Source organism: Mus pahari, chromosome 17, assembly GCF_900095145.1.
Source record: "Mus pahari chromosome 17, PAHARI_EIJ_v1.1, whole genome shotgun sequence".
Classification (NCBI taxonomy): domain Eukaryota; kingdom Metazoa; phylum Chordata; class Mammalia; order Rodentia; family Muridae; genus Mus; species Mus pahari.
In genome coordinates this window covers 31414941-31436507 of record NC_034606.1, presented here as the reverse complement: position 1 = coordinate 31436507, position 21567 = coordinate 31414941, and the positions used below count along the sequence as shown (strand labels likewise).

The following is a 21567-nucleotide window of genomic DNA, read 5'->3' as shown; positions in this document are numbered from 1 at the left end:
TTTTATATCTGCCTCTCTGCCACATACAATACCTAACAGATTCGGATGCTGAGTAACAGTCTCAATCACATTTGTCTTCAGTAAATATGTGATGACTAGTGACTGAGGGAACAAAAGACATGGGATTTTAAGCAAATCACAGAATGCTAGATGGAGTTCTCGCATCTGTAAACATAGGTAAGTTGGATGAACTTCTGTCTGATGTTATGGTTTCACTGTAACTTCTTTGATGAAACCTATGTTATTTTATTGTAGTGTCTGGTCTTAAAGGAGAAGGCAAGAAAGATAAGGAAATGGCTCTCCCACCTGTAACAGGTAAGGAGTTGGCATCTCCCCCAGCTCACTTAACTCCAGCAGATTCCCGGAGCTCTCTGAATCCATCCTTCCGGGGATCCTAGTAAATCTGCACAGACTGTGGTTTTCTATCAAAGGATGGAATTTATTATAATGGAAGCATTGTTGTTTGACATCATCACCCGTGGAACAGCTCTCCTGCCTTTACCTTTCCTGGTTTACATGGTATGAACTTGACTAATGAGCTGATCTGGTAAAACAGCTCACATGGCAACCAGACATTGCACATCCATTTGGAGCTTTTAAAGCATAAGCAGCATGTCTTCTTCAGTATTCAACTGGGCATTTAGGGAGGATGCAAGTTTCTCCTTGTTTTCTAAATTTTCCTTTTAAGTAGAGCATCTAGTACTTCAAAAGGCAGATGGTACCAAATGGGCATAAAATACTTCCTCAGGAAACTACTCCTCTTTCTCCAGAGTCAGCAGCTGTACCAATATCCTGTATGTGAGTGTGATAATTGTTCACAACTACTTACTCTACTTGAGCCTCCAAGCTTCTCCCTTTTAAATGAGGATAACTCCAATGCCAAAGGAAATGAGAAAGAATGAAAGGTGTTTGTTCTAAGTAAAATAGGTGTTGGGTGTGAAAACTGTCAGATACCAGCTATGGTAAAGTTTTAGTGTGATGGGGGTGTTTGTTTGTTTGTTGTTTTGTTTTTTATCTAAAACAAATATAATAGAGGTATATAATCTGTCCAACAAATATTTGAAATCAGCTTCTACATGACAGGCTTTTAGACACCTGAGATTTTTCCAAATATGGTGACACATGCCGAAAATCCCAGCCTTCAGGAGGTAACGGCAGGCAGTTAGCCACATGTTTAAAGACAGCCTGGGCTACATTGATACTGTCTCAGGGGGAAAAAAAGTAAGAGTTGGCAGGATAGCTCAATCAGTAAAATGATTTCCCAAGGACCCGAGGTCAATTCCCAGAGCCCAGGTTTTGTGTTTTGTTTTGTTTTGTTTTGTTTTGTTTTGTTTTGTTTTGGTTTGGTTTGGTTTGGTTTAAGGCAAACATGGTGAGGTGCACTTGTAATCTCAGTGCTGGAGAGCCAAGGATGGTAAACCTCTGGAATTCCTTAGCCAGCCAGCTTGTCTACCTAAGTTCCACGTTCACTACTTTTAAAAAGAGAAAGGTAGGCATTTTCTAATGTATAGCAGCCAAGGTTACCTCTGTCCTCACTCACATGCTTGTGCATCGGCACACATGTGAACATACATGAACACACACACACACACACACACACACACACACACACACAAGACAATCGGAAAGGAAAATAATACAAAATGTACTTGCTTCCACAGAAAACCATTTCTGGTTTTCAGAGACATTTACTGTGGACTTCAAATTTATTTACAAATACTGAAAAACAAGGATTTCTAACTTTAAAAGATAGTGGCATGTGTAACTATTGATGTTCAAAGCATATGCATTTCAAGGTTGGAAGAGCTCATGAGCCCCACCCCTTTCTGAAGAGCTACTCACAGTGAATGCCTTCTAGGAGAGGAAGAGCCAATTTTCTTTAAAGATGTTATCCCTACTAGGTCAAACACTCCAATGAATGGCCCCACACCCATGAGTATATGGGCAGCACAAACTGGATTCAGTGACTTATAAATGAAGGAGGACGTGAAGTTGGCAGTGGAGGAGGGGTGTTCTAGAATGAGACAGATTTTTCCTGGGGAGATGAAACACACATGTCTACTCATCGTAGATGCACAGGCTACAACATACCAAAGTACAGATACCACCAAAGTCCAACTTAGTGAACTGTAAGTAACTAGGATTACTTATAGGAATATGGGTAAGGGGTCACTCACAGGAACAGAAATCACTCAAATATAGCTGCATCCCCAAAGCCCTTCTGGACATATTGACTGCTCACAAAAGCTGGAAACCTGGAATGCACTGCACAGCCTTAAGGAAGGTTGGAAAGTGGACCCTCCTCTGATCCTCTTAAAAGGCAGCTCAGCTGGTTTTTGTTTCTCCCAGGCAACTGAGCTGGTCCCTGCTTCTGCCAGGCAGATGGATCTGTCTGAGGGTGACTCTCAGCTGTCTTTGCTGTTTATATCCTCTTGAAGAGGAAGGTTCCTAGTGAATATGAGAGAGACTTCCTAAAGCTATTTTAAGTTGTTTACTTCCTGTCTCAATGAGTTTGTCTGTAGAACGGAATGCTACATAACAGAGGAATAGGAGATTGATCTGGAAGGAGTTGTGAGATGTGTGTGTGTGTGTGTGTGTGTGTGTGTTGTATGTGTGTGTATGTGAAAATTCACTATATGCATTATGAAATTATCAAAGAATTAATAAAAATGTTATATTGAAAACTCAACCAGAATAATGTCTAAAGAAAGAAAGGGAGGGAAATGATAGATAGATAGATAGATAGATAGATAGATAGATAGATAGATAGATAGATAGATGTTGAGTCACAGATTTCTTTAAGCAAAAATTTGTATGGAGGAGGCTTTGAGAGCATCATGGAAAACGGGACAGAAAGAATGTCAGAGTTGAGCAGTGAGAAGGATGGCCAGGAAACGCTGTTTTACAGCTATGACACGGCCATGCACTCATAAACTCACAACAGTTGCATTTGCTTTCATAGGACCCACATCAGACTTAGCCAGTAAACATTCAGTTATAGTTGGGGGAGGGGCTCATGAGACCTGTCCAGGATATCGGAAATGACTAGGGTAATGATACCCCATCCTAAGTTTATTTTGTGCTTGCCAGGTCATTTCTCAGACTTCCACAGTCTAACAGTTGCATTCACCTTGGCAGCCCTTCTGGGATTGTCCATGGCCTTTACCATGGTCCAAATATAATATGTTGTCTCTGAAAAACACTGCTGAGCTATAGAAAGAAAGCAGACTTTACTAGGCCACCCCAAATCCCCCTCATTATTGTAACCTTCCGTTCGAACACTGATTTCATTGTGGATTTATCTTTTAAAATCTCATGCTTGAGCTTTGGCACCGAGAGATTTTTCAGAGGCATGAGTCCCACTCTTGGTCTGGTCATTAATAAAAGGACTAAACACTTAAGTTGCTTTGTTGCTGGGTTTTTCAATCCTAATAAGCCATATAAGAGACACACAATTTAGATATTTTAATTATAAGCCATATCCCTATAATGGGCAGATCTAGGACTATACTAATTTATTCCCAAGCTATAAGGCCCCTTGTTACTGGCTGTTTCTCCTGGCATTTCTGGTCCATGGCAGCTTCTTCCTACTGTGTCTTCTTCCTCTCCCTCTCCCTCTCCTCTCTGTCACCCTGTCTTGAGCCTCCCGTCCCACCTTTCTGCTCCACTGCCCAGACACAGGCTCTAGCCTTTTTATTAACCAATTAAAATGGGGAGAAGATTCACAGGGCATCACTTGAGGATGTGACGGTCTGGTCAACCACCTCTTCCAGACTTAGCAATAGAATACAAGCAGCATCTGGTCAACCCATTACATTAGCTTATACACAGCTGTCAATAACAATCTCACATGGATCATTCCATAGCTAATGGCAGGTGAGGCATGCTGGAAGAGAGGACAACATTTTCTTTAGTGATGTAGCCAGTGAAGAGTTGCCCAGTGTACCCAGTATAACCAGAGTTGCCCTGGTTATATTACACTCAGTGAGTCACAAAACAAAATGAAAGTCTTGGCATCTGGAACAAGGGGAGAAGACACATATGAAATCATATTACATCTTCCTACTATAATGAAATACACTATTTAATATACTAAATATACTTTAATGAACCAAGAAAAAAAATCACAGCAGAGTTGCCTTACTGAAGATTCCTTCTGCCTGTGTTTCAGTTTTATCTTGGTTTTTGCCTGTTGTGGGATTTGGGACTGTAACTTAAATCTTTGTAGGTTTTTTTGGTTTTTGGTTTTTTGGATTTTTTGCTTTTTTGGTTTTTTGGTTTTTGTTTTGTTTTGTTTTGTTTTTTGGTCTCTCCCTCCTTGAAAGGAATTGGTGAACAAGATGATTTTTTAAGGATATTACATGTTGTGTGAGGAGGTCCCCTAGCGTACATTTCACCGGTGGAAACTTCTGTTTCAGTGTCTGGAAATGAAGGTCTAAAGAAGGAGAAATACGGATCCTTCCCTCATGCAGCAGGTGCAGTCCTGCCCTACTCCCTCCTTCCTTAGTCAGGAACCCTGGGCACATTTCCCTAACTCTATACCTCTAATCTTCTGCATTTTTCATCTTAATTTCCATGAACAGTCATCTCTGCAGCAGTGATAGCAACGGGTACAGTGTGAGCCTCCACCCTCTGATTCAAAGCGACCAGTCCTCCTGGACAGTCACCGTCTCAAAGAGGCCTTTTCCTCCCCTAGGACCAGGTTGCTGCCCTTACAACTCCTACTGCCTTGGCTCATGGTTATCCTCCCTCCAAAGCCACACACAAGAAGCTTCACGAAGCCAGAAACTCATAGGCAAGTGGCCTGATACTATGAAGGCCCACTGCACTGTAGTTCTACAAAGTGAATTTTGAGGCCTTCACACACACACACACACACACACACACACACACACACACACANCACACACACACACACACACACACACACACACACACACACACACACAGAGAGAGAGAGAGAGAGAGAGAGAGAGAGAGAGAGAGAGAGAGAGAGCGCTTAGTTGTTCAAAGTCGGACCAGCCATTCTTTTCTCTGAAGCCCAGTTTCCTGACTCAGTGAATGAGGTCAGTAGATCACACACTCTGCATTATAGGTACTTTATTTATGAATATATGGTTCTCTAGAACATAGCCAGTCTGCAGATTAGACCTAAAACTGAATTAGAGGAGCAAGTGTAGGAAGACCCAGTCTCTTCCCTTCTCGGAGTTTCTCAGTGATCCTACTCACAGGGCTGGAAAGAGATTTATGCTTTACGGTGTTTTTCCTTTCGCAGAGTCTGCCTTCAGAGAAAAAAAGGTGGTAAAGGGAGTAGAGGCTCTTGTAACTACAGGTGAGTTTTCTCCTTACCTCCACCATGCTGTGGGAATCTAGACTGCTAAGTAAGTTTTTTCCACGTCTCTAAAACAATTCCCAATTGGCACAGCAGGGGCAATATCATTTAAGCATAAAGTAAAAATTGGAAAAGATCATGCCTACAACAAAGTACACTAAAAGAGGAAAGAGGACCATCCACCTCTCTGTTTAGCTTGTTTTCTTGTCTACAAGTAACAGCTAGAAGAAGGGAATATTTTAACCAACAGCCTGGGGGATACACACCAAAACCTGGGGGATCTTGTTGCTCCATACTGATTTCTAGGTCATATTCAAGTTATTTTTAAATCTGCATTTCTGAAACCAATGTATTGGAGTTGTGGAATTTTAAAATATAATAATAATATTTTAGTAGAAGCCAGTGCCTTGCCACACTTGTGTCCACATTTGAATCAGTATGCTAATCTCCAAATTCAGAGGTGCTGAGAACACTCGTGATGACCCTGAGCCTCCTCCTGTGGATGAGGGGCAGTCTGTCAATTCCTGCTCTCTCCAAGCACAGAGATAAAATAGTCCCTACAAACAAGTGCTATGTGAGTCACAGTATGTGTCACTGACTCTCACCTACCAAGCTCCCGACATGAATTACTGCTTGCCTCTGAGCCCCTTGTGTCTGGCACTTAGTCTGTGTTCAGAATGTGCTTGAAGAAGTTCTGGTCCAAGTTTGGAAATGAGAAACTGTTTCTGTTACAGAGCAGATCCTACAAGAGATGTTTTGAAATCTCTTTCAGAACTCCCAGCAAGGTCAGTGGATCTGTCTGCACTCAACCTGACAGAGCTTGTGAATGGCATGCTCAGTAGGGCTTTAAAAGGTAACCACCCATTTAATGACCATGTCTATGTGGACTTCTCTTGTACTGGCTTATCTTCTAGTCTGTCTATGACCTGGGCAGGACACGTTATACACCTATACCATAGTGTCTCCATGTTCAGAATGGAGAACACGTTGTCCTATTTAACCCATGGCAACCATGAATACATCATCATGAAGTGGGAGGTCTGGGAGCATCATGTGCAGGGCTGTATGGCAACTGTATCACCCTAAGAAATGCTATTCATTAAGTTTATATGACTTAATATATGTTGTTTTAAGACAAAAGGAACTCTGATGCTACACTATTGTCTAATTAGCCTTCTTGTAATTTTCTTTTAGCTTCTATTAAAATAACTTATAGGCAGCAGGTATTTAACGATTGGGATTTCATGAATCTATTTTAGTACAAACCAAAAGATACATATGTTGTGGATAGCATTGGGGCTAATTATATTTGATGTTAATTCTTTTCTCCTGTGAGGGGTTGTGAACAAGGAATGAGTCAGCACTCAGGTGATTTCCTGTAAACCTTCTTCGGTGATTGGGCAGAGAAAGAGGGGAAGGTAGAGCTGAAGGTTTGGGAAGAGAAAGGGAGAGAGGACGATGGAGGACAGCGGAGGAGGAAAAAGGAAAGTGGAGCAGAAGCACCTGGCCTGGAGAAACCTCAAGTTCTAAGGGGTCTCATAGATGGGGAAGATGGTAGTGTAGTGGTAGATCTGCCCTATCTAGTCGCACAGCTTGCATTCATATTAATGGAGTTGTGTTTTCATTGTTAGGGCTTATTTGGGTTGGAGATTTACGGCAACATACATATCTAGAAGATTCTTTCAAAACTTGAGTAGAACATGAAGGCTCCCTGGTATACCCTTACTTTCTTGATTGTTTGTATTCTCCTTTATTCTCACTTGGTAAATGCTTATGGAACACCTAGCACATGTCAGGTAGCCACTATCCTATATTTTTAGTGTAAGGCAAGGGAAACAACAGATAAAAGCCCCTACCATGGGCCTTCATAGACTAGTGGAAAGAAAGGAAAAGAATTCTTAAGCAATAAAGAAAACACATAGACAATGAGTGGTATGCAGAGCAAAGAGCTAGAGAATGCCAACTCAATGTCGAAGGCTATGTGACTAGCATCGCCTAAAGCTGCACTCGATGTACAAATAGAAGTAACTTGAGGCACTTATTAAAACAATGCAGAATTCTGGATACCTACCTTCCTGGGCTTTCAGTCTCGAAAATCATGAGATTATTGACTTCTCGTGTTTTTCTCTCTAAGTATGTGGGAATTTGTCACAACACCTTGGAGAAATCGCTACACCCTAGATGGTCATTTAGAGAATTCTAGAGTTACCAGGTGGAGCAGATAGTCTGATGGCAACTGCTATTATAGTAGGATGTTTTTGTTTGTTTCTTTGTTTAATGTTATTATTTTTATTTTTCATTTATTTTTCAAAATTAAAATAGAATTACATTACATTGTGTTTCCCATCCCTTTCCTCCTTCCAACCCTTCACATGCATACATGCTATGCTTTCTCATATTTGCAGCCTCTATTTCTTTTTTGTTGTTTTTTTACTATTTGTTTTTTTCCAATAATTTAATTTTTTATCCACTTTACATCATGATCAACCTCTATTTCCTAATCATTGTTAGATATGTATGTGTATATGTGTATATTTATACATTCATATATATACCTATACATTCATATACCTATACATACATATATATTTACATATAACCTGCTTAGTCCATATAATGTTACTCATATGTATGTGATTTTGGGATTTACCACTTGGTGTTGGAAAATCAATTTGTGGGCTCTTTTCCAGAAGAGACTATTTCTCTGACTTTCAGCATTCCTTATTTACCTGAGAATTTTTGTTCAGAGCTGAAGCTCTGTGGGATCCCCCAATTCATGATAACGTGTTTATTGGTGTTGTCCCTGTTCAGATCTTGTTTAGGAAGCCATGGCGATGAGACTTCACGGGGGTGGTTTCTTTGACATTTCTAAGAATCAACATCTCATAACAAAGTTCCTATTTCTCTGACTCGTACAGTCTTTCCAGCCCCTCTTCCTCTACAATCCCCGAGCCTTGGGTGTAGGTGTTGTGTTCTAGATTTATCAGCTAGGGCTGAGCACCACACAGACACTTGATCTTTCCATTCAGTTGTGGTTATCTGTAATGATGTTGGTCTGTTGCAGTGAGACATCTCTTTCATAAGAGGTGAGACCTATACTTATTTTTATTTTTCATTTATAATGTAGTTGGCTATACCAACTTAGTAAAGTGATGGTTGTAGATTCTCACCAAGATGCATGACCTTATTAGCCCTGGGTGATTGCCTAGGTTTTCAGGACTAGGAATGATTTCCCTCTTGTTAGGTAGTCCCTATATCCAACTAGAGAGCTGTTCGCTACTACCAAGTTATGCATAATCACTTTTGTACTTTTGTGCCATGCTATTATTATTTTAGTTTATAATAATTAAATATTTGACATTGTTTTGTTTACTGGAATTGATTTTTATCATCACTTTGTTGCACTTCTATTTGCTTATAAAATACTGTTTCTCTTTTCTCACTTTATTCTCATTTTCTTTTATATTCTTTTTCTGCTTACAAAAAGTACATAAAGTAATGGGGTTTGCTACAATATTATAGTTCTATCGAAGCATTTTAATTAAAACATGGTATCACTTCCACCTTTCCTTTTCTTTCTCTAACCTGTATCTGCTCCTCACTCCCTTTCAAATCAATGACTTTTTTATTGTTATGCTACAGATTAATTAATAGATGATAGACAACCTGTTAGTCAATATATTATGGCTTGTGTGCATATGATTTCGCAGACGACTTTGTAGTGGATAACCAGTTAGGAGTCTCATCCCTTAAACAGTTTGAGTCTCCCTTTATCATGAATCACTAGTTGCCTATAGTTCCTTGTCAAAGGGTGGAACCCATGATGTTCCACCTTCCTTCTTAGCATTGTTATTACTATTGTAACTGTCCTGTTGGGAGCACCTATACTGTTGCTATTGCAGATTTAGCTTCACTCTCATATCTAGGAGAAATATTCTCACAGCAGACTTTCTAGACCTCTGGGTTTTATAATATTTCTTTCTCCTCTTCTGCAACATTCTCTGAGCCTCAGGTATAAGAGTTGTGCTGCAGGCATGTTCATTGGAGCTAGGATCTATTCCAACATATTGCCCTCCTTTGAAAATTTATTTACATTTTTGTTTTTTCCTTCCTAAATGGCATTGCTTGTATTTGTCAGTCTTAGCCATTTTGACTGGGATAAGATGGAATCTCAAAGTTGTTTTATTTTGCCCTTCCTTAATTGCTAAGGACGACAAACACTTTGGAGTTATTTATTGGATGTTTTTATTTCTTTGGATCCACAACCCATTACCTAACTTCGGTCATCTGTTTTCTTAACTTCTCGGGTTTTTATTCTCAACATTAGTCCTCTGTAAGAAGCATAGCTGACAAAGATTCTCCCACAATATATGTGTTTCTTCTTCTTCACTTGATTGTCTCCTTAGTTGTTCAGAGTCTTTTAGTTTTGCAACGTCTCAGGTGTCCATTGTGTCCTTAATAGCAGGGCAAATGGAATCCTATTTGAAAAGCCCTTTCCTACAACTGTATCTTGTTTTCTTCTAGCAGTTTTGGTGTTCCAGGTTTTAAATTGAGATATTTGCTCAACTTGGAGTTAATTTTCACGGAAGGCGATAGATATGAATCCAATTTCATTCTTCTGCTTGTGGAAATCCAGTTTTCTCAGCACCACTTCTTGAATATACTATCTTTTCTCCAATGTGTGTTTTTGACATCTTTGGCAAATATCATGTACTGGCTAATTTTATGTTACCTGGAAACAGGCTAGAGTAATTTTGGAAGATGGAACCTCAACTGCAGTAATGCCTTTACCAGATTGGTCTATAAACAAGCCTGTGACATATATTCTTGATTGATAATTGATGTGAAAGAGTCCAGCTCACTGTAGGTGGTGCCTCCCCTGGGCTGATGGCCCTGAGAATGCTTCAAGTGAGCAAGCCAATAAGCTGTATTCCTCCATGACCTCTGCTTCAGTTTCTGTCCCCAGGCTCCTGTCTTGATTTCCTGCCTGACCTACCTGGATAAAGGAATCTGTAAGAGGAAACAAACTCTTCTCTTCAAATTTCTTTCGGTCAGACTATTTGCTAAAAACAAAAGAATCCCCAACTAAAGTATATCATGTGACCATAATTACATATTTTCATGTTTTTTCATGTTACATGTTTCCGGGTCTTCTATTTTATTACACTGGTCTAGATGTCTATTTACAACTTTTTTTTTTGTATAAATATATCCTTTACCTTGCACATATTCACTCTCCCTCACACGTCCTTCCCTTTTTGTTTGTTTTTCAAGACAAAGTCTCAGTATATTGCTTTGACTGGCTACAAACAAACAATTCTCCTAACTCAGCCTCCCAGAACTGAAGTCACAGGCATTGGTAGTATCAATTTATTTAAAACGGTGTCAGCAAACATTTGTGCTTTTTTCTCTCCCTCTTCAGCAGATAGCAAGCAATTCTTTTCCGTGCTTAGCATCACTTCTTATAGTTCATTTGCCTTTCACAAGGTTTCCGTGGCCATCTACAACAGTAAGTGATAACAGTTTTCCCGTGGTAACGTGGTGGGTGAGGGGCTCAGAGCCAGGCACAATGTCATGGCACTAAGGAAATACTTTCTTTTTTACAGTTTCCAACCCAAAGACAGTTGACCCAGCCAAATTCCCTACCAGGCACTGCTACTGTTTGAGCAATAGGACCAATGACTTATCAGGTAGGTGGAGTCCACTATAACCTTGTTGCTTTTCCAATTCTGATTGTGCCATTGGGTGTATTGTTTTTCTCATAGTATAACAAGACATAGTGATGCTTTTTACACTTAAATGTGTGAATATTTCCTTATCAGTTTTTGCTATGGAGAAATCTCTGTGTATACACAAATGGGTATTCGTTACCATTGTTTACATGGCAAAATCATGGAAAAATGTAAATATTCACCACTAGGAAACTTTGAAAAGTAGCCATGCATAGTGATCAATGAGTGTGTGTGGCCAGATATTGCCTCTAAGAGGGAATGAATGTTCCCAAGAATTTTCAGATAGGAGAAGAAATTCTAAATAGTATCCAAAATGTAGTGCTATCAATGATAAAATATGTACTTATTTGAAGAGCAGAAAGGCTGTTATCTCTGATGACAAGATTGAAGTGTTTTGAAATGGAAGAATATTCATCTATATGGACTTGCAACATTTGGAATTATTTTCAATGGCACTATATAGTACTTTTATAATCCAAATATATTGGATATTTCTTAAAATTCTCAACCTGTGGGTCATGACCCCATGGTGGGGCAACTATCAGATATCCTACCTATCAGATAGTTATATTACAATTCATAACAGTAGCAAAAATACAGTTATGAGATAGCAATGAAATAATTTTATGGTTGGGGGTCACTAGATCATGAGAAACTAACTGTATTAAAGGGTCACAGCATTAGGAAGGTTGAGAACCACTGGTCTAGATGAAGGGACAGAAATTAAATGAAGGCACAATAAATGCCTGACAGCTAACATACCATAAGGACAACTCAGCAACTCAGTGCAATAGTATGATTCTCTTGAATCTAGTGATTCAAGGGAACTACAAAGTTTGTTATGGTGGTAAATATTATTTAGGGGTTTCTACCCCACCTTAGATCATATAGTTCCCAAATAAAAACACAAAACCTTTATATTTATAATAATCCATAAAGCTCTAGAACTGGGTAGATATCAACCCTCTATGCTATTTTTCCTACTTCCCTCTCAGTAACCCTGAGATATTACTTGCCATGTTCTGCCTACACCACTCCTTCCCAACAAGCTGGCCCTCATGGTCAAGTGCTCACAATCCATCTATCCCATGGAAACTTCTTCCTTTCCCTCCTCATCCTTTCTCCTCTCTTTCTGTTCCCTGCCTAAAACCATGGTAACCTCTCCCCTTCTGTCCAGACCAGGCTGTAGGCATCCTTATCAACCAATCAGAGACAACTTAGGGGACAAGATTTACACAACAAAAGTGGATGCATATGAGGATCTGCTCATTTTGGAGAAACTGGATCTTCAGGAACAGAATTTAGCATTTGAATACATAGCAGCACCAGACCAACTTCCTACAGCTTGTATCATATCTGTAAAAAAGATTCCTCTGGTTACTTGCTAAAATATAGATTGCAAAAGAAGCAAGGGGTTCTTTTCCTTGTTCTTTTTCCTACTTAACTATTTAATGTATTTTTATATTAATACGTTTTGGAAACACTTAAAATAGTTATGTAACCTTTAAATAAAAAGTCCCAGATTCCTTCTAACTTGTTGCTCTGCTTCTATAAGGTGTTGCTTTTGTCCTCGGGATGCAAGGTAGTTTACCACCACAGTCTGGCGATAAGACAGGGGTGTAAAGAAATGGAGGCTTACTCACTTGCCATACACTTACAGTGCATACACCATTCACATCGCATTGTACACTGATGTGACCATTCCCCTGAAAAGAAGGCTTGAAGATATAGTGTTGTTAAGAAGAAAAAAGAAGCTTTGCCCTAAGACTTGACATTCTTTTACTAAAATAATATTAGAGCATATATGTTTTAACTTACTTTTTAACTCTATCCATTTTATTGTTAAAATTTTCCTTACAGTATATTTTGATCGTATCTCCTCACATCAACTTCTCCCAGAATCTCCATATCTCCCTATGCATCTAACCTTCTCTCTCTCACAAAAAGCAAAAGAAAATCAAACCAATGAACTAAAACAAGACAAAATAAAACAAACAAAAAAAGAAACATACCATAACAAAACAAAGAGTGCACAAAACCAAACATAGAATTCCATTATTTCTGAGCATAGCATCTTTCCTGGAGTGTGGTTGATAAACTCAATGACACTCCATTGTAGAAAACTGATTTTCCCTTTCCCAAAAGTTGTCAGTTGCAAGTAGATTCTTGGCTGGGGGTGACACTTTGTGTGCACTTGTCCTTCTCAGTGGGTGGGGCCTTCGAGTTTGAATCTGTGCAGGTCTGAAACTTCACATGCATCAGTCTTGTTGTCTTACTTCCTGGACGTGGTCTATCAACTCTGACTCTTACGATCTTACTGTCTACTCTTCAAAATCAATCCCTGAGCTTTGAGAGGAGGGGTTTGATAATGAAATGCAATTTAAGGCTGAATGCTCCAAAACTGCTGTCTGTACATTGTCCAGTTGTGAATCTCTTTATTAATTCCCATCTACTGCAAGAAGAAGCTTTTATGTTGAGGGTGTAGTAATTCCTTAATGCCCCATCATATGTGTAATTGATAAATTATTATGGAGTGTGTGTCTTAAAATGTATTCTATCCCAATATATGGAAATAGGCCCAGTCCTTCAAAAAGATGTTCACTGAAAGACAAGGTGATGGTTCTTCACCTGTCTCCCATTCCTGACAACCTTTCCTATTATAAACAGTGCTGTGGTGAGCACCTGTGCAGAATCACTTGAAGCACTAGCCAAATTATCTTTGTAGGATAAAGCCCTTGAAATGAAATTGTTGGCTGACACGGAAACAATCTTGTTGTGATTCAACTTGTTAAAAGGTCTAGAAAGCTTACAGGCATTCACCCTCTTTTGTCAGCAATGCTCAAATAGATTCCACGGCCTGTTCACACTGAATATTAAAAAGAGGTCTTAAAATCATCACTAAATGGATAGACAAAAATTTGTTCCTGTCTTCTATTTACATATAAAGGGACTTAGTCATAAATCTCTAAGCAGTGATAGTAAATCAATTAATTGAATTTCTGTAGGAACAAAGAATATGTTGAAAGTAACGATGACTGGCTTCCTTTCAAACCCAAATGAAAGAGTCTCAAACATATTTTCAAAGAGGAAGTGGGCAGAAGATGCCAAGTGACAGGTTGTATGATTGTTGTATGAGTGGGTGGTAGGGATCTTGGGAGGAAAGGACTTTTGGCTCAAGGCAAATCTCAACTCAAATCCAAGCTGTGTAATATGCTACAGGACTCTGGTCAGTTAAACATCGTTTTTTTTTTTTTTTTAATCCTTGGGAAGAACTAGAATCAATCCTTGGTATCTGGATCCAGAGTGCTGCTAATAGCTTCTACGAAACGTTGCTTTTTTTGTTTGTTTGTTTGTTTGTTTTTCGAGCAACTTTGCATTTTTATCATTCAACTTATTCAACTTGTAAGTCTTTCCCATTAATTTTACAGTGTTTAAAATATACCTTTACCAGTGAAGCCAGTTGACGTCGGTACTATAGACAGTTTATCATATCTCAGAGGTACTTAAGTTGTGATTGCCATTTTTGTTATCTGCATTGCAGTAGGAGTACAGAAGCAGCTGTTCATCTATATTACCTGCCATCCTCAAGTATTAAAAATGTGTTCAATTTAATTGGTAGAAAATGTAAGAACTCCGAAGACTGAGTTTGTATTCACTTTCATAAATATTTTAAAGGCAACTTTAATTGTCACAAATGTGGGGAGATAATCTGAACTTAGGCAAATATCTTTTTAGAGAGAGAAAAATAACTATGTCAGTCCTGTTACTTACAATAATATCAATTTTACTAAAATACAGTAATGTGAAATCATTGTTAAAATTGCCTTTTATATATAATTCACTATTGTACAGTGGAAAGATAAATAGAATTAAAGTTAATGTTAATCTAGACAAAAAAGTAAATATACATTTACTTATGTGTTTATTGGAGGGAGAGCATGTACATGTAACAGTAGTATGCTATAGCACACATGAAATGGTCAGAGGACAACTTTCAGGAGTAGGTTTTCTCCTCCCATCGTGTGAGTCCTGCCTGGACATCTGACACAAGTCAGCAGACTTTGTGACAAATATATTTGCATGCTGATCCATTTTGATCCCCACACCACAATTAACTTTAACTTCTGTTGTATGTATTACAAGAATCTCCAGTACCTAGCAGCTGTCTGGATAGACTGTCTGGGATATATATATTGGGTGAGTGAATTAATTAAGGGGAGTTTTCAGAAGTGGAAGGAAAATAGATGGAAGAGTAATGAGATTGAACACATTAACAGGCTCAACTACATAATACAGAAAGAAGAGAATCATTTTCTCCCGCCTTCGGGACAGAGTGGTGTCAACATCTGCAGAAGTGTACTACATGGCACTTCTTCATCCAGGGTGTCTTAGTTATGATTTCTATTGCTGCAAGGGATCACTGTGACAAAAAAATCAATTTGGGAAGGAAAGGGTTTATTTGACTTACAGTTCCACATTGGTACAAATTGTTCCTCATCACTGAGGGTAGCCAGGACAGAAACTCGAGCAGAACAGGAATCTGGAGGCAGGAGCTTCTACAGAAGCCATGGTAAGTGCTGCTGCTGCTGGCTTTTTCAGCCTGCATTCTTATGTTACCCAGGACCACCAGCCCAGGGACAGCACCACCCACAATGGGCTGGGACCTCTCCCATTATTCACTAATTGAGAAAGTGCCTTACAGCTAGATCTCATGGAGACATTGTCTCAACTGAGGCTTATTCCTCTCTGATGGCTGGCTTGTGTCAAGTAAACACACAAAAACAGCCAGCACGGAGGGTTAACCATGTGGCCACACTTTCACATTGTAGCTCAGGCTCATCTCCCATCTCCTGCTAGTATTGACCTACTCCACCAACTACTGACTATCATAAGGCATCACTCTGCATCTACAGGGTATGTGTTTTCAAGCCTGGTTGTTCTTCCAAGCAACTCTCAATCCTGTTGATGAGGAAAAGAAGCATCTTGTAAGAGGCACGATGGGAACTCATCCAGTGGGCTTCTCATTCAGAATGTATTCAATGGCTCTGCAAGCTAAAGTGTTATAGAAGTCTCCCAGGCTTTCTCTTCCATGCTCTAAATAAAGTGGGGCAAAGAGGACATCCCTGTTGATATTTTGTAGAGACCCTGTCTATATTTAAGCCTGTAGTTCACAACCTGACATTACATTTTGCTGTATTTTCAAATTCCAACTTTGTATAAATAGACCTTACATATCTGAGGGCTTGATTCCTCTTGCATAGATCTGATAGCTTAACAAAATTAGATGAAGCCATGGAGATCTTTGGTAGCTCTTGGATATTACAAGAGAAAGAGTTGGATTATTAAAGTTCTCTCCTTGGATTTGCCTTTACTGCTTTTTGAATTGCTATTTTTCTTTGTGTGAGTATCAATAGCCTTTAACATATTAACTTAAACTACAGTTGTAAAATCTATTCTGAGAAAAGGAAAATCTTAATGGAACCTCTTTCCCCTGGCTCCTCAGCATCAGCATTCAGAGAGCTTCTCCCATTTGTCTTACAGATTTCACAGCATTGCTGGTGGACATTGTTGGAAATTCTACCAGCTACCTTACTGAAATTTTTAAGTCAACCTCCATCCTCTCTGGTGTGTATTTTTTAAGGTGTTTGGCAAGCTTTGGGTTTGGTATTCCTCAAAAAAAAAAAAAGTAGCAAAGCCTGGTGTGTTTCCACATCCCAAGCTCTGTTATGGGTCAGGCTGCCAGACACCCTCAGGTAAGCTCTATTTAGGTTATAGGGTGTGTGCTTGTTTCTAACACCAGTCTTTGATGGCTCCACCATCCAAATAGGGATCTTCTGGAGTCCCACAAATTGACGGGCAAATATCACAATCAACATGGGGAGGGTATCATCAGAGTCTAGCCATGGCTGTCACTTCCCCCCCTTTACTTTTAAAGACAAAATAACAAACTCAGGGAAAGTGACTACTTTCTACATACTACAAAATGTCAAACATTTTCACGAATGAATGATGACTGGGATGAATGGGATTACTACAGGCTTCCCTGGTTGCTGTTGGGAGATCTTATATAAAGCGTCCGTGTTCCTAAACACAGTGGTCTCTAAAAACACCGGGGATGCTCTGTGAAAGGTCTACAGACATGTGCTCACATCTTTCATGTGATGGTAATGAGGGCTCAGTGAGACAGCAGTATACAGGATATGCTGAATGGGGGATCAGGCAGACAGAAACAATATTTTAGCCTTACACCTGACCCTAGAGACCATGCCCTGGTTGGCCATTTTGTGCCAACCTGCTTGCCCTGGTTGTGTGCCGGTTTTGTCTTACAGTGAGTCAGACCAATGAATCGGACTGTGTCTTCATCTGTGTGATGGTGGGAAAGTCAGGTGAGCAGCAATGACCTGGAGGTTCTCTGGTTGAGCATTGAGCTTCATATTCCAACAGGCCGACCTACTATTTCGTCTCCGTGGCGTGATTATTTTTTTCCAGGAAGGAATCTTTCTGACTTCTGGGAGATGGTGGAGAAATCCCCTGTTATCAACTACACATTTACCAGTGGTGTGTCCAGTGCTTTGGGTGAGTGTAATTTATTATATAGGCCAGAGTGCCCCCACCCTCCACCAGGCCTCAGCTTACTATAGAAGAAATGTGGCCTTCAGATATTTTTTAAAAATTAGATAGTGTTAAAATCAGATGATTTTTCTTTTTTATTTAAAAAATTGATTTCTGGAATATTTGGGGGGGGGTGGGAATTAGCCAACCTGGATATTCCTCTCAATGACAATGAGCAGCTGGAGTGGAGTAGCTGCTGTCTCCTGTCTCCCCGGTGAGGGACACCTGTCACTTTACTCCCACACTGTCACATTACATACTATTTCTAGTGTTCACCATTGGGCTCTTGAAGCTATTTGAAATTTTGATCCTTATTCTACAGTCGTTGCCCCTCTGTAACTCTCAGGATCTTCCCATACCTCTTTTCTCAACAACATCTGTGTCTGTGTCACCAGGTGCCATTTAGGAACCACTGCTAAGTCCTCTTTCTTCTTCACACTTAGTACCTGAGATCTAGCTGCTCCTCTGAGTCCACCTGGTGTGTGTGTGTGTGTGTGTGTGTGTGTGTGTGTCCATAGAACAGCCTATGGCCAAGTTCCTTTTGTCATGCTATTGCATTCTACCTTTAAACTATACATGCTTGGGCAGAAGAGCAGTGGTCCGTAGTTATGGCCTATCTTACCTGATCAAACCCAATAGTCAGCAACAGAGGCTCCAGAGCCCTTAGAGAGAACACATTCTCTTCTTCATGTATTTATTATTTTCCCATGATTCCTCATCTACATTCAATTTGAAATCAATGTCCATGTTGGTAGCACAAAAACATTTTCCCAGTATTCTGTGCAAGCTTATTTATTCTGTCATCTTTGTGTGGAGGTTTTGTCCTTCTCTGTGGTGTTTTATACTCCTGAAGGTCTGTCATTTGTCACCCCAGATGCTATCTTCTCATATCCTAAAGATTCACAACCAAAGTCTACATTTTGTGGCTCAACCCAGTATCTGTTTGTCATCTGAACTCAGTCACTCTAGGTTACACCACAATGACATTTACATGTGTACCTCCTCAGTGAATGACCCTTGAAAGAGAGCCACCACCTGTTGTCCCACAGAGTGCCTTATTTATCACTGTGTCACATGACATCTGCACAGAGTAAGCTTTTTGTCAGTGTCTCAACAGTGAATGGATAAACATAACCTGTGATGCTCCAGTTCTATAGCAGTAGGCTGGTTTGTTTTAGTGCAGAGCATCTTTTGGCCATGCTATAGAAGAAAACTTGTTTTGCAAGGGACAGGGTCACTTGGTAAGGAGATGAACTAGGCCTATAACAAGGTACCTTTTCTTGCTTGCTTCTGAGGACAGAACTGAGGGCTGAGTCAGTCTCAGCTTCTCACCCACAGTTTTAATCCTGGCTCCCAGTAGTCCTCTTTCAGTAAGAACAGAGCCTTTGGAAAAAGAAAATCTATCTATACACTGGCAGTGCTGTTGAAATGCCTGATGGGCATTTGTCTGGCCAGATGACAGTTGGGCTGAGAGGACCCAGTCCAGGTCTAACACTTGGGATCAAGGCTTAGTTAATGTGAGGAATTTGAGGTCTAAATGTGAAACAGGAGAGAAGAAAGGAGAATTGGGGGGTCTATAGAATACTATTTAAAAGGCAGTTTTTTTTCTGACCCAGCTAGCTCCCAAACGATTGAGATGGAAACTTATAGATTTATTCAACAATTTTTAAGCACAATAACTGGTCAGATGTTTCTAACATAACATGTTCTATGCTAACTAGCTAACCACATGTCCTGAGTTATATGCATTTGGTCTCTTCTTACTTCACTCTGTTGTAGCTTTCTGTCTCCTTGGAGAATTCCTTTGGTGACCTCCTTATCAGACCTCATGGCAACCATCTTCTTCCTTCATCTTATGACCCTTCTCCTGGACCCTCACCTGCCTCGTGGTGAACTCCTTCTACCTGGCTCATCTCCCTGGAACCCCAGACTGGGATTAGAAGTCTAGTCATCCTGTCTTCTCTGCCCAGTCAATGGCTGACTGAGTGTTCTTTCTGAAGGGCAGATCCCTAATAGGGGATTTACTAGGGTTTTATTGCTGTGAAGAAACACCATGACCAAGGCAATCCTTATAAAGGAGAGCATTCTATTGGGGCTGGCTTACGGTTTCAGATATTCAATCCATTATCATCATGGCAGGAAGCATGGCAGTGTCCAGGCAGGCATGATACTTTTGAGTTCTACATCTTGATCCAAAGGCAGCCAGGAGGAGACTATCTTCAAAAGGGAGCCAGAAGGAGGGTCTGATTCCACATTCCATGGAGCCTGAACCTAGGAGATCTCAGAGCCCCCTCCAACAGGGCCAGACCTACTTCAATAAGGCCATGCCTCCTAATAGTGCAACTTTCCAGTGGACAAGAATATTCAAACCACCACATTGACTGTTCAGCTTTGTATTAACCAACTGGGGAACATACTTGACACCACATTGACACAGGAGAGTCTTCAATATTCACGAAAATGCCAATGTCCAAAGTATAACTAGATCTCAGGGCACAGAAATCAGCATCTGAATACGCAATGCACAGAACCCTCTTCCAATAGGATCACCTCCTGCAATTCCATTGTAAGTTCCCTATACTCAATACCTTCCAAAGGGTAAGTGGCAAATAAAATCCAACACATGCTGAGGCTCAGACCTTTCCATCCAGCAAAAGCAGCCCTGTAGGCTAATGGGTACCTCTTCACTTAGGTCCACTTAGCTCAGCCTAGCATCATCCCAGTCTTCTTAAAGGAGAGCATTAGTCAATTTAGCATTTGGGCCTCTTTTTCCTACCCCTTGTGGAATAAGCAAGGTCATTAGACACATTCATAGTTTTAAAAAAAAAAAATCCACCAGTTTCGCTGAAGGTCAGTCTTTCAAGTAGTTTCTTTTGGAAAGCCCAGCTTCACTTGATGTCCCTACATGTGGCCATGGGGCAGATAGTATGAGCCTCATTACTCTTGCAGAGACAAGGGTCTGAGTCATGGAGCAGCTGAGGACGGCAGAGAGACACTCAGACTCTGACAAGTCCCTGAGTATCGTCAGGAGAGACAGCCTGGCACTCTTAGATCTGACAACTTTACTTTCTGCTCACAGCAGTTTATCACACAGCACTTGTATGATATATAACCCCATTGTTCATTCAAGAGAAAACATCCTCTGGTGACATTTGGTACCATTCACAGTAATATCATAATATCTGGACTTTATATAACTACTGCCTAATTGTCTTTTCGTGACTCAACAGTTCTATGTGCCCAAAGTGGCAAGTAAGTTAAAACTGCCATTGGCTGTTTCCTTTGAGGAACAACTACCAGGGGGACAGCAAGGACTTCAAGGCTCATGACTCAAAGCCAGCAGTCACTTCTAAGACCGTATTCTGCACACTGGAGCACACAATGGGTATCTGCTCTGAAGTCCTTTCCCTGGACAAAGACAACTGCTCCTTCAGAGAAAGCGTTGACAGAAAGCAAACAGATGTTTCCAGAGCTTCCCGTTGGGACCCTAGGTACACACCGTAGTGCCCCAAGCTTGGGTAAGTTGCTTTCTTGGTTTTTCTTTACTCTACTGTGTCTCTCTACTGTTTCCTTTAGTCTCACATAATTAAATAAAATACCTCCATCTAACTCTTCCCAGCACCTTAAATGATGCCACAGCTTAGTGTAGCAGGGTTCAGAAGGGTCAGTCAATGATGTACTTCTAGAATTCATATTAATAGATATCTATACCAAAAAACACTGTCTTAAGAAGTCCCAAAATAGCCAGGCGTGGTGGCGCACGCCTTTAATCCCAGAACTTGGGAGACAGAGACAGGCAGATTTCTGAGTTCAAGGCCAGCCTGGTCTACAAAGTGAGTTCCAGGACAGCCAGGGCTACACAGAGAAACCCTGTCTCAAAAAACCAAAACC

The 21567-nt window shown here is 40.3% G+C and overlaps 1 protein-coding gene across 1 annotated transcript in view; it reads left to right on the top strand.

Moving 5' to 3' along the window:
- Window positions 1-21567, top strand: part of Hhla1 (HERV-H LTR-associating 1) — a 33602-nt gene that overhangs the window by 829 nt on the left and 11206 nt on the right. Inside the window, exons 2-11 of the mRNA XM_021216172.1 lie at window positions 256-315; window positions 4419-4475; window positions 5276-5332; window positions 6105-6185; window positions 10758-10841; window positions 10939-11022; window positions 16606-16689; window positions 17394-17450; window positions 17554-17640; window positions 20964-21194. Of these exons, the coding sequence (XP_021071831.1) occupies window positions 256-315; window positions 4419-4475; window positions 5276-5332; window positions 6105-6185; window positions 10758-10841; window positions 10939-11022; window positions 16606-16689; window positions 17394-17450; window positions 17554-17640; window positions 20964-21194 (882 nt within the window). The remainder of the gene's footprint in view (window positions 1-255; window positions 316-4418; window positions 4476-5275; window positions 5333-6104; window positions 6186-10757; window positions 10842-10938; window positions 11023-16605; window positions 16690-17393; window positions 17451-17553; window positions 17641-20963; window positions 21195-21567) is intronic.